Source organism: Leucopleurus acutus (genome assembly GCF_964270905.1).
Source record: "Leucopleurus acutus genome assembly, chromosome: 1".
Classification (NCBI taxonomy): Eukaryota; Metazoa; Chordata; class Mammalia; order Artiodactyla; family Delphinidae; genus Leucopleurus; species Leucopleurus acutus.
This window is the reverse complement of record NC_139142.1, coordinates 154,241,918-154,255,993: the sequence shown is the minus strand read 5'-3', so window position 1 is coordinate 154,255,993 and position 14,076 is coordinate 154,241,918. Positions and strand designations below refer to the sequence as shown.

Below are 14,076 nucleotides of genomic sequence, written 5' to 3'. Positions count from 1 at the left end.
AGACCATTTGTTTTTACAGTGGAAAAAGAAATAAAAGTGCAAATGTCAGACCTCAAAATCCATACTTCTCTGAATTGTTCTCATTTTCGAGAATGAGAATGTGTGTGTGTCTTTCCCTCAAGTGGGGAAAATGTCACTGTGGCTAAGTCGAAATAGTTTATGTCTCTCATTTTCTTTTTCATTAACTGCAAAATTAGAGGAAATTTTAGGACATAATAAGTGAATTATGGGAAAGTGAAAATTCTAGGACACATCCCAGTTGCAGTTAAAATAGGAATGGCTCATGTCAAATCCTGAAAAACATAGAAAAGTAAAAATTGAAGCTTCATTATCAGAAAAGTAGCACTGTTAAAAACGGACAGTCTTAGCAGTTGAGGAGTCTGTTTTGAGGTCTGATAAGTTAACATTAGTAAACTAGTAAGTAACATTAGTAAACAAGTTAGATACTCAGACCGCGTTAGTTATGTTGATATCAGAATTTGACCTTAGCAGCAACCAACTTAACAAATGTGGGCATTTCTAATGATCTAATCGCCTCGTTTATAACTGTGATGAACAAGCAAAGCCCTCTTGATAGAAGGACTAGGTGAGTGACATGAACTAGGGGAGCCATTTACCAGAGGTGGTGGTGGGGAACATCAACCGTGAGAATATGAGAAACCGGTTAATTGCTCTCAAACTTGTAATTTTGTATTGTCTAATCTCAAAATAGGGTGACATGCAAAGCTCTCTATATCCTCTGCAAAACAAGCTGGCCCCATCTTCCCAGAGCAGGCACGGGAAGGCCACTGGGGGCAAATGCCTCTTCCCACCTGTTCTCTGCTGTAAATAAGCCTGCAGCCCACACCAGGGGCCAATTAAAAGGAATGGCTGGGGCTTCCCTGGTGGCGCAGTGGTTGAGAGTCCGCCTGCCGATGCAGGGGATACGGGTTCATGCCCCGGTCCGGGAAGATCCCACATGCCGCGGAGCGGCTGGGCCCGTGAGCCATGGCCGCTGAGCCTGCGCGTCCGGAGCCTGTTCTCCGCAATGGGATAGGCCACAACAGTGAGAGGCCCGCGTACCGCAAAAAAAAAAAGGAATGGCTGTTTGTTCAGTGGCCCAGGAAGGCATCAGGTGGACTCTAGTTCCTTGGCAGCAATCCCAATTAAGGTGTATTGTTTATCAGGGGGCCAATTAAGAAGATGGAATTAAGAACAGGTCACGCCCTCTATTAAGGAGTAGTCTGAACCTGGGGAAGCAGTATGATGCCGGGGTTAGTGGGGTTCCCCTGGCCGCCCCTGGATGTAGCCTCTCATGGCCATGCCCAGATGGGGAAAGAGAATGATGGTTTTTGTACCTCTTATTAGACAGCTTTTGTAAAAAGTATTTTTAATTTTAAAAAAGGTGTTTGTTTGTTTTAAGTAGTATAGTCTGAAAGGTCAAGATGTCGCATAACTAGCCCCAAATGTTAGCTCTTTTGGTTACTGTGACACAAAAAGGAGGAGGAATGGGCTACAGAGCCAGGTGACATGCGAAAGCATTTAGTGGTGCGTGTAGCTAGTCAAGCGCCCTATTCAGCACTGATGCAGGCAGAATTGGGGACGGTGAGAGCACAGCCAGGGAAGCCCAAGCAGACACCGCTGGCCGAGTGAGCCTCTGCCCTCAGGGCTGTGGGAGGTACGGGGACAGTGGGCAGGGGTAAGACTCCACCCAGGAAGCGGTGCTGCGATCATCCCCATTTCGCTGCAAGGAGAAGCGGGTGGGGCACAGGTTAACTTGCCTACGGAGCCACAGCTTACAGGCAGCAGGTGCTTTCAACCATCACTTTTAACTATAAGCTTCATCTGTGGTTTTGGTTTCTTTTTCCTTTTTTTTTTTAAACATATTTTGCAAAATCGGTTTCAAGAGCTACCAAATTTCATCAAGCCAAGGTCTAAACAAAACAACTTGTAAGGTCCCCACCATCCTGACTCACTGGGGCTGTACGGGTTTCAGCACCTTTTAGCCCCCTTCCTATCCCAGTCCCAGGCAAACTGAGACAGTTGGTCGCCAGACTCGTGGCTCACGTTCGAACACACCGACCAACAAAATGACCCCGCCCCCAAGTGGCCAGAAAGACCCTGATGGCGCTCCGACCTTCTACTTTTCTGTTGCCGCAGCCTGTGCGTCCTGAGCTGGCTATTTCTGCTTTCGGAGGGGGGTTGTCTTACACCCTACCCCCACACCCCAGAGTTTTCAGTCTTTCAGGGCCCCCAAAACGCTGCGGGGCGGGGTGGTTGGTCCCCACCCCAGCGGGAGGCCCGCGACCAGCCGGGAGGGGCGCGCGGCGCTCGGAGCGCCCAGGGCCGGGCCTCTGACCCGCGCAGGCGCAGAAGCGCCCTCCCAACTCCGGTTTCATGGATTCCCAGTCCAGCTGCGTGGTGGTGACCGGTAAGACGACTTTTCTGCTTTTACACTTGCTGCTGCTTTTAGCCTGACCATGGAATGCGCACTTGCCTGATCCTGGTCATAAAGTTCCCTCATGGGGAAAAAAGAGTGGCAACTGGTGGTTCCAATAATTCCAGATGGAGCTAACTTCCTGCTATGCCCTATTAAAAAACAAAACAAAACAGGGGACAGAGAGGCTTTTCTGTTTCTGTCCTGTCATTCACTTCAAATAACCCTTGAGTGGCATACACAGTAGGTGCCCACATGTGGCTTAGGCTCAGACCTTGTCCTTCAGCCCATCAGGGGGGAGGCAGAGGCTGGCGCCGTCTGTCCGAGTCTGGGGCCCATGTGGCATCCACTGGGGTACAGCTGCATAGCAAGGAAGGGGGAGCAGGGGACTCAGAAAGAACAGAGCCTAATAAGGCTGAGACAGTCCATCTACAGTGCCCACCCCGACAGGGGCACATAGCTCCCCTACAAAACTAGAGGGCTTTTAGCCACCCAGGGAACTCTAAGCACCCTCTGAGAGCCGCCAGTTAGAGACTTTGAACCCCAGAAGGTCAACTCAGAAGGAATGGTAGCCACCCACTCCTGCCTTTCACCAGCACATTCAAAATCAACTCCAGACACCCCCAGTCGTTGTCACAGCTGGTCCCTGGAGGGCTTGATTTCTTCACAAAGCTCTTTATTTTTAGACACATTTGGCATATTTTAAGTTTTTTGAATTGTGTTGGATGAAGGAAACATTGAAGAGAGAAGGGTTCCTGTGTGTGTGGAAAATTGAAAGTTACCTATCTTAATATTTTCAGACTATAATCAAACTCCTGTTAACCTTCTGAGAAAAAGAAAGTTCTTTCGAAAACCTTTTATCTCCCTTGTTCTCATTTGTGTTATTTTGGGTATTAGAGATTGGTTCAGATTACCCTTGAATTCCTAAGGAAACTGTACCCCTGATAAATGTGACACTTGTCACAAATGAAATATGAATATTGAAGCACCAGGGCAAGCCTTAGACTCACATCAACCCCTGCCTCTGTCCTGTCAACTTGTGGTTTGCTGGCAAACTCTGGATTGTTTGATGAAGTACCTGATAATCAGCTGCGATTTGGGAATACTCACTGGCTTCCAGAGTGTGGCCTTCCTTTATTAAAAATGCTCTGAGCTGCTAAGGGCAGTATTTTTGTTTAATTGGTTTTGCTTCACGTGTAAATCTCACTAAGACAATTGGCACGTAGACAGATGGTGGGGGAACAAGGGCTCTGACAAACTGCCTTAAGATCAAGACATTCGGACTGGCACCAAACGATGACGATGGGAGAGTGAGAAAACCTGCCTCCCTCCAGAGGGCCTCTCTTGATTCCAAGAGATTTCTCCAGCCCCTTTTCACAAGTTCCACTCGAGGGCCTGCCAAGTTTAAAGTGTAAGGTTTGACCCTGCAAAACAAGAGCTTCAAACCTTCATTTGCTGAGTTGTTTTGCCTAATTGAAAACAGATAAGAAATGATCTGCATACACTGCTTTAGAATATGATTCTAAAGCAGCATGTGATTTTTTCTGGTGTCACTGCATTTTTAGTATTCCTACAGTCATCCCAGGAGGTACCTGATTTCTCAGTGATTTTTCCTTAATCTCAGTATTTTCCTTTTTTTTCTTTTTCTTTTTTGCTCGGCAACTCCAGTCTTATTTATTCTGTAAGATTCAGTCAAAGTCAGAAAACACCACTAGCTTCCTGGGACATCGTGTCCCAAACTTTTCTATTCCCTGAGAAAGTTTCACCCTTTGTGAGTCAAACTTGCTAGTGCTCTATACCCAGAGGTTCCAGAATTTCAGAGGCACAGCCCTCTCCGGAACTGACTTCTGCTCTAAAGACCTGAGGTCCGGGGTTTGGGGTGGAGGTGAGGTTTCAGAGGTAGGTATTTAATCGTAGCTCCTCCCCATCTCAGAATCTGATGATTTGAGAAATACATCACGGGAATCAGATAGATGGAACTCCAAACGTCAGCTGGGTTCCTGGTAAAGCTGAGCTGGAGAAAGTCACCTCTAGCTGCAGCCCAGTGCCCACCCTGAAGTGAGCCCACCAGTCACAGGCCCACTTGACAGCGGCTGACCTCCCGTACAGGGGCCAGGCAGGAACTGTTGAGCTCTGCGCGTGGGCCACACTGAAGGAGAGATGAAGCAAGAGGCCCCCAGGGTCCTGGTCCCTCCTCCTAGCCACACCATCCTAAAAGGCTTGTGATGGTTAATTTCATGTGTCAACTTGACTGGGCCACGGAGTGCCCAGATATCTGGTTAAACGTTATATGGATGTGTCTGTGATGGTGTTTTTGGAAGAGCTTAGCATTTGAATCGGTGGGCTCAGTAAAGCAGTGCCCTCTCCAGTGTGACTGGGCCTCATCTAATCCGTTAAGGGTCTGAATAGGGTCTGAATAGAATAAAAAAGCAGAGGAGGGTTGAATTCTCTGTCTGAAGGCATGATCCGGCACATTAGTCTTCTAACTGCCCTCAAACTGGTGCTCCTGGGTCTCGGGCCTTCAGCCTTGGACTGGAATTTACTCCACTGGCTTTCCTGGGTCTCCAGCCTGTGGCTCATAATCACATGAGCCAATACCTTATAATAAATCTCTTTCTATATATATGCATATATATATATATATATATATATATATATATATATATATATACACACACACATACATACCAGTACAGACCTCTCAATTTCTGGAGAGAGAAATAGAGGCCTAAAGTACACATGAAATCTCAACATGGAAAAGTAAGGACAGGGCCCCTGACTGATAGGCACGGTGCCCAGGCAGGGGGGTTGGGGCTGAGAAATGGTGGCATCAAATGATCAGAGAGAATCAGGGCAGAGTGAGGGTCTAGCTGGAGCCCATCCCACGCTGCCCAGAGAGACAGTATAAAAGGATTTAGCATTTGTTTAGCATCTACCAGCTTCTGGAAACAATACGTGCTGTACATGGCATTGTTTAATCTGTCCAGAGGTCCCAGGAGGTATGTAACTATAACAACTATGAAGGAGAACGCTGACACTGCTTCCTGTGTTTGAGGCAGTATTGCAAATGCTCCGTTTTATTCATTTAATCTGCACAACAACCCTTTTAGGTTATTATAATTAGTGTGCATTTTACAGATGAGAAAATCAAGGCACTGAAGCTAAGTAACTTGCTCAACATCACCCAGCTGCTAAGTGGTGGGGCTGAGATGCAACAACAGAAGCCTGAACCCAGACACTGAGGTCTCTGACCACGCTTGGCTGCTGTTGCGCCACGGCCTGAGCTTTGGCGGGGTCACTGCATGGTGTGGGTGCCGTAAAAATAAGCAGCTGCAACACTGAGAGGGTGATGGTGTCCTTCTCCCCAGGCAGCAGGAAACATTTCCTAAGCTAGTCTCAGAGGAGGTTTGCTGTCCTCCCCAAAGCAAAATTCTGTTTAACTGCGTTTTATTAGAAATCTTCATTGCAATTAAATTACATAATAGTACACAGTGTAAATAAGTGTTCCCAGTTCTAGGAACAAGGCCTTCCATCCACACACCTCATCCAGAAGCTCCTTCCCAGAGTGAGGCCTCTCCTGGGTCTCACCTTGCCCAGGCTCAGCCCCTCCAACCTCTCTGCCTCCTCTTCCTCCATGAAGTCCTGGGTCACCGCCACCTCCTCCAGGAGACTTCCCTAACCACCTCCACCCATCTTCTCTCCCCCCTCTGTATTCTGATCCTAGTTGTTGTTCAAAGCCTTGTTATTCCAAGTGTGGTCCAAGGGCCAGTAGCATCAGTACCACTGGGGAGCTTGTTAGGAATTCAGAATCTCCAGCATCACCCCAGACCTGCCCAATCAGATTCTACATTTTAATAAGATACACATGTGCATTAGCATTTGAGAAGCGTTGGACCAAATCTCACACTTTTTTAAACTTTTAATTTTGAAATAATTATAGATTCACAAGAATTTGCAAAGAAAATGTATAGACTGGTCCTCTGCATCTTTCACCCAGCCTCCTCCAATGTTAACATCTTCAGTATCAAAGCTAAGATACTGATATTGGTATAACTCAGTGTGTATGTGTGTGTGTGTGTGTGTGTGTGCACATGCATGCATAACTCTATGTGGTATTATCACGTGTGTAGCTTTGTGTAACCACCACCGTCAAGTAACTGTACCAACATCACAAGTCTCCTTCGAACTACCCCTTTATAGCCACACCTACCCTTTTCCCCCATCTCTAACTCCTGGTAACCATTAATCTGTTCTTCATCTCTATAATTATGTTTATAGATGTAAATTATGATTTACAAATATTGTATTGGGTTGGCCAAAAAATCCGTTCAGGTTTTCCTATAAGAGCTTATGGAAAAACCCGAATGAACTTTTTGGCCAGCCCCATGTAAATGGAATCATGCAGTATGTATCCTTTTGAGATTGGCTTTTTTTCACTCAGCATAATTCCCTTGAGCTTCTTAAAAGTTGTTTATACCAATAATTCCTTCACTTTTTTTTTTTTTTTTTTTTTTTTTGTGGTACACGGGTCTCTCACTGTTGTGGCCTCTCCTGTTGCGGAGCACAGGCTCCGGATGCACTGGCTCAGCGGCCATGGCTCATGGGCCCAGCCACTCCGCGGCATGTGGGATCTTCCCGGACGGGGGGCACGAACCCGTGTCCCCTGCATCGGCAGGCGGACTCTCAACCACTGCGCCACCAGGGAAGCTCTCCTTCACTTTTAAAGCAATTTTTTAACAGCTTTATTGAGATATAATTCTCATGCTATACAATTCACTCATTTAAAGCATACAGTTCAATGGCTTTTAGTAGTCACAGAGTTATGCGTTTCTCAACACAGTCAACTGAGAATATTTTCATTACCCCAAAAAGAAACTCGACTCCCTAATCCTCATCCCCACTCCCCCACTACACACACACACACACACACACACACACACACACACACACACACACACAGAGTCAAGCTCTAGGCAACCACTAATCTACTTTCTGTCTTTATAGGTTGCCACTTCTGGACATTTCACATAAATGGAATCATACAGTTTTGTGACTGGCCTCGTTCACTGAGCATGTTTTCAAGGTTCATCCATGTTGTAACATAATACTTCTTTTTATTGCCAAATAATATGCCATTGTATGGGTAATACCATATTTTGTTTATTCATCAGTTGATGGATACTTGGGTTTTTTCTACTTTTTTCTTTTCACTGCTGAGTAGTATTCTGTGATCTAGATGAACCACAGTTTATTTAACCTTTCACTCATTGAAGGACATTGAGTTAGTTTCTAGCTATGAGCCATTACAAATAAAGCTGCAGTGAACATTTGTGTACAAGTTTCTGTGTGAAAATAAGTTTTCATTTCTCTGGGGTAAATGTCCAGCAGTGCAAGTGCTTGGAAGTCCACTTTCAATTTTAAAAGAAACTGTCAAACCATTTCCCAGAGTGGCAGTACCATTACATTCCCACCAACAATGTATGTGTGACCTAGTTCCTCTTCATCCTTGTCAGCTTTGGGTGTTACCAGTATTTCTATTTTAGCCATCCTGAGAGAAGTGTAGTGACATCTCATTGTGATTTTATGGCTTTTTTTTAATTAATTAATTTATTTTGGGCTGTGTTGGGTCTTCATTTCTGGCAAGAGCTTTCTCGAGTTGCGGTGAGTGGGGGCCACCCTTCATCACTGTGCGCGGACCTCTCACTATCGCGGCCTCTCGTTGCGGAGCACAGGCTCCAGACGCGCAGGCTCAGTAGTTGTGGCTCACGGGCCCAGTTGCTCTGTGGCATGTGGGATCCTCCCAGACCAGGGCTCGAACCCATGTCCCCTGCATTGGCAGGCAGACTCTCAACCACTGCACCACCAGGGAAGCCCTCATTGTGATTTTAATTTGCATTTCTCTGATGGCTAATGATGTTGAAAAGTTTTTCATGTGCTTATTTGCCACCTGTATATCCTCTTCAGTGAAATGTTTCTTCATGTCTTTTGCCCGTTTTCTAACTGGACTGTCTTTTTTTTTTCTTTTTAATTAATTAATTTTTTATTTTTGGCTGCGTTGGGTCTTCATTGCTGCATGTGGGCTTTCTCTAGTTGTGGCAAGCGGGGGCTACTCTTCGTTGTGGTGCACAGGCTTCTCACTGCAGTGGCTTCTCTTGTTGTGGAACACAGGCTCTAGGCGCGTGGGCTTCAGTAGTTGTGGCATGTGGGCTCAGTAGTTGTGGCTCATGGGCTCTAGAGTGCAGGCTCAGTAGTTGTGGCGCATGGGCTTAATTGCTCTGTGACATGTGGGATCTTCTCGGACCAGGGCTCGAACCCGTGTCTCCTGCATTGGCAGGTGGATTCTTAACCACTGCGCCACCAGAAAAGTCCCTAGACTGTCTTTTAAAGTTGAGTTTTGAGAGTTTTCTTATACGATTTACATACAATGCCTTTGTCAGATATGTGATTTACAACTGTCTGCAGAGTATCTTTTCATCCTCTCAGCAGGGTCTTTTGCAGAACAAAAGGTTTTCATTTTGATGAGGTCCACTTTATCAGTTTTTACTTTTATGGATCACGCACTTGGTGTCAAGTCTATGGACTCTTTGCCTAACACTAGGTCCCAAGATTTTCTCCCTTTTTTTTCCCGAGAAAGTTTTATAAGTTTAGTTTTTACATTTAAGTCCATGATCAATTTTGAATTAATTTTTGTATACAGTGCAGGCTGAGGGATCCATTTTTTTTGCCTATAGGTGTCTGATTTATCCAGCCCCATTTGTTAAAAGGCTGTCCCTCTCCATTGAATTGCTTTTGCACCTTTGTTAACAGACAACTGGGCATATTCACATGGGTGTGTTTCTGGTCCCTCTACACAGCATGCATTTTAACTGGACATGTGTGCTCACACCTTCTCGAGCCCTCCTACTTGGTGGTGGATCAGCCCCACATTCCTTTAGGGCTCCCCTACAATGCCTCACACAAGAGGACTTGGAAAATGCTTCCAGACGGGCAAGGTTGCAAGCCTCCACAAGAAAGGGGGTGTGTGTAGTCCTTGATGGCCCAGGGAATCACAAGAGGTCCCCAAGGAGGTGCGGGGAGCAGCACAGAAGCAGAGACACCTCGGCCCAAGGCACGGACTGAGGAAACCAGGCTTTCTTTGGTTTCAGGTTTCGGGCCCTTCCGGCAGCACCTGGTGAATTCTAGCTGGGAAGCAGTAAAGGTAAAAACCCTCTAAGCCCAGACCCAGGAGCACACGACCCAGCTGGTTCCTTCTGTGGTTCTGAGAAAATCCAGCACGTAGGCTCCTTGGTGACCAGATCCACACGGGAGGGGAGAAAACACACACTGGGTGCCCTGGGACACGAGCTAGCTTTTTGTCCTTGGGTTGTGACTCACCTGCCCATAGGGGGCCCATCTGGCTCAGTGGTAAAGAAAACAGGCTGAAGGGACACCCCTGGGAAGGATGGGGAGTGGCCCAGGAAGGCTCTGCTGCCCTGAGAGCTGGGAACCCCTTCTGGCTGTGGAGTGTCAGGAAAGTCACTGCCCCCAGCCGTGGTGTTCTCATTCATGACATGGGAGGATAATAGTGCTGATGTTACAGGGTCGTTCTGAGGAGTAAAAGAGGTATGTGTGTGAAGCAAGTAAGTCTGTAAAAGCAGCTTTTTTAAAGCATAGTGCCTGGCACAGGGTAAGAGCTTAATACATGGTTATAATTATAAACAACATGGCTTCATTTTTAAGAAAGCAGCCAGGAGAGAGCATGTCCTCAGACAGGGCGTGAAGAGGGGTCTCATCCGTAGAACAGAGCTCTCCTCCCTGAAGCAATTGCCCCACTCCTACCAGTCCCCACACGGTGTCATTTAGAGGCTCAGAGCACAGCTGGCTACTTATTCACACTTGACCATCAATTTCATGCTTCTGTTGGATCAAGCCAAAGGTAGGATCTTGAGTCTGTTCTCAGAGTTACCCAGTCAAGCTGAAAATGCAGCAAAACCACTTGAATCATGCGTTTGCAGCCACTGTAGCATTCATTTTTTAGCCTGTCCACACAGACGCGGTCAAGGAAACTCTCCACTCTTGAGTTAGAACTTGGGTTTTTTTCAACCAGGAAAAAAACTCAGAGAACTCCAGACTCACTGCCAAGACTCACTGCTGCACACAACATGCCAGAAAGGCCAGGTCAGGGCTTTATGAGTTCCTGGGTGTTTTCAGCCAGTTCCTCGAAAAACAGGACTTTTTCTGCTGAATCCCAAATGGGCCCTGAGTCCTTCTTTTTGTGCCTCAGTTTTCTTATCTGTAAAATGGGAAGGTTGTGATGACTACAGGAATTAACACACATAAAGCCCTCAGAGCATGACAGGGCAACTGCTGGTTCTCACAAATTTCATTCTTATTACTAAGAAGCTATTCTACCAGTCAGTTTTCTCAGTTGCGGGCAAATAGAATTGGACTTTGGAGGTCCACACAGGAAATGGAATGAGGGAGGGGATTATTTTGTAGACTCAAGATTCACCAATAAAGCTGGAGAATCAGGGCAGAAGGGCAGAAACAGAAGCAGGCTGGGGGTTTCCAGGAAGAGGTAGTAGAATGGCAAACTAGGTACTCTGAGCGGCCCTTCCCCTGTAGATAAACTAGATAAGATAGAACTTCTGTGCATTGCTGGCCACGTAGTAGTAAAGGAAAGCCCATATACGTCATGCCATGCACAGAAATACATCACACATACCCAGGGCTGCAGCCTGAAGGGGTGAGGGTCAGCACCCCCACCCTAACACACAAAAGGCAGGGGGACACGTGCCATTATCAACATTGTTTTTAGCAAAGGGGATAGAATGAAACCAAGGCTCTTACTGTAAGCCAGACCCTTGAAAGGAGATCCTGTGGTCTCTAGCACCCCTGACTCCCAGCAAAGCATATGCAATTTCTCTTGAGGATTTAAAACCTTAGATTTTCCACAAACTAAGATAAACTAAACATTTATTTCCAATCAAAGATCACCAAATATTCAAAGAAACAAACTACCCTCAGTAAGAATGAGTAGAAGCAGATTTAGAACCTCAAAAACTTGAGGTTCTAAATCATTCTGCTAGATATTATCAGAAAATAACATAATTATATATGGAATGCTTGAAGAAGTAATGATAGAATCACAAAAACTATCAAAAGATTAGGCAAATTGAAAAAGGGAGTAATAGAGCTTATAGAAATTTAAAACACAATTGTTGAAGTGAAGAATTTAACAGATGACTTAAAAGACAGTTTAGAATTATGCTAAGTGAAAGATGCCACTCACCAAAGACCACATATTATATGATTACATTTAGATGAATGTCCAGATGAAGCAAATCTATTGAGACATAAAGTAGATTAGTGGTTGCCTAGGGCAGGTGAGTGGGGGATTGGGGGAAATAGGGAGTGACTGTTAACGGGTATGGGGTTTTTTTAGGGTTGATGAAAAGGTTCTAAAATTGACTGTGGTGCTGGTTGCACAACTCTGTGAATATACTAGAAGGCAATGAATTATAGACTTTAAATGGGTAAATTGTATGGTATGTGAAATACATGTAAATGGCAGTTTAGAAACAGATAAGAAAAATTAATGAACTAGAAGGTAGCTCTGATGATATTGTTTAAAGGGTAGCATAAAGAGATAGACAAGGAAATGAAAAAAGAAATTAAGAAATATGGATAATAAAATGAGATATTTGAACATATGTTTATCTGGAGTTCCATAAGGAGAGAATGAATGAAATAAAGCACCAGCCGAAGAGGTAATTGTTGAGACTATTGCAGAATTGGATGAAAGACATAAATCCACAGAGATAAGAAGTATAAAATATACTAAGCAAAAACAAATAAAATCAATACATATACACATCATAGTAAAACTGCAGAAAACCAAAGACAAGGAGATTTGAAAGTAGTTGGGGAAAAAGACAGGTCACCTACAAAAGACAATACAATTAGACTGAGAGTAAATTTTTCAAAAACAACAATAAAAGCTAGAAAACAGTGGAGTAACGTCATCAAAATGCTGGAAAAATATTGTCAACCTGAAATTGCATACCCAGCCAAATTATTTTTCAAAACAAGGATGAAATGAAGACATTTTCATTAAAGCAAGCATCAAGAGTTTACTACCAGCAGGCACAACCCTAAAGGAACATGTAAAGGATATCATTCAGAAGGAAGGAAAATTATCCCAGGAAGATGGTGTGAGATGCAAAGAGGAATTGTGAGCCCAAAGGTAAAATCTAAACTAGCATTATTTGTTAATAATGATAATAATAATAAATGGCTAATTGTAAGTTTAAAAATAAAGGATTGAACTAAAATATAGGACAATGAAGGCATAGAAGTTAAGAGGAGTGATTGAAGTTTAAGTCTTCTAAGGCCCTTATATAGACAGGCATCCTGATATCAAATTCAGACTTTGTTAAATTATATATATTTATATTTATATATAATATATATTAATTGAAGTATAGTTGATTTACAATGTTGTATTAGTTTCAGGTGTACAGCAAAGTGATTCAATTGTGTATATGTATATATATAGCTGAATATATATATATATTCTTTTTCAGATTCTTTTCCATTATAGGTTATTACAAGGTATTGAATATAGTTCCCTTTGCTATATACAGTAGGCCATTGTTGTTTATGTATTTTATATATATAGTGATGTGTATCTTAATCCCAAACTCCTAATTTATCCCTCCCCACCTTTCCCCTTTAGTAACTGTAAATTTTTTTTCTATGTCTATGAGTCCATTTCTATTTTATAAATAAGTTCATTTGTATCATTTTTTTAGATTCCACATATAAGTGATATCATATAATATTTGTCTTTCTCTGTCTGACTTACTTCACTTAGTATGATAATCTCTAGGTCCATCCGTGTTGCTGCAAATGGCATTATTTTATTCTTTTTTATGGCTGAGTAATATTCCATTGTGTATATGTACCATATCTTCTTTAACCATTCATCTGTTGGTGGACACTTATGTTGTCTCCATGTCTTGGCAATTGTGAATAGTGCTGCTATGAACGTTAGGGTGCATGTATCTTTTTGAATTAGAGTTTTCGTCTCTTCTGGATATAGGCCCAGGAGTGGGATTGCTGGCTTATATGGTAACTCTATTTTTAGTTTTTTAAGAAACCTCTGTACTGTTCTCCATAGTGACTGCACCAATTTATTCCCACCAACAGTGTAAGAAGCTTCCCTTTCTCTACACCCTCCCCAGCATTTATTATTTGTAGACTTTCTGATGATGGCCATTCTGACTGGTGTGAGGTGGTACCTCATTTTAGTTTTGATCTGCATTTCTCTAATAATTAGTGATGTTGAGCATCTTTTCATGTTCCTGTTGGGCATTTGTATGTCTTCTTTGGAGAAATGTCTATTTAGGTCTTCTGCCCATTTTTTGATTGGGTTGTTTGTTTTTTTGATATTGAGCTGTATGAGCTATTTGTATATTTCGGAAATTAATCCCTGTGGGTTGCGTCATTTGCAAATATTTTCCTCTAGTCTGTAGGTTGTCTTTTCATTTTGTTTATGGTTTCCTTTTCTGTGCAAAAGCTTTTAAGTTTAATTAGCCATTTGTTTCTTTTTGCTTTTATTAACATTAGGAGATGGATTCAAAAAATATATTGCTGCAATTTATGTCAGAGAGCAATCT

At 43.6% G+C, this 14,076-nt stretch overlaps 1 protein-coding gene across 1 annotated transcript in view; it reads left to right on the top strand.

Moving 5' to 3' along the window:
* The first annotated feature begins 2,373 nt into the window (after window positions 1-2,373).
* Window positions 2,374-14,076, top strand: part of PGPEP1L (pyroglutamyl-peptidase I like) — a 47,690-nt gene continuing 35,987 nt past the window's right edge. Inside the window, exons 1-2 of the mRNA XM_082837896.1 lie at window positions 2,374-2,410; window positions 9,562-9,614. Coding sequence (XP_082694022.1) covers window positions 2,377-2,410; window positions 9,562-9,614 — 87 coding nt within the window. The 5' untranslated portion in view covers window positions 2,374-2,376. The remainder of the gene's footprint in view (window positions 2,411-9,561; window positions 9,615-14,076) is intronic.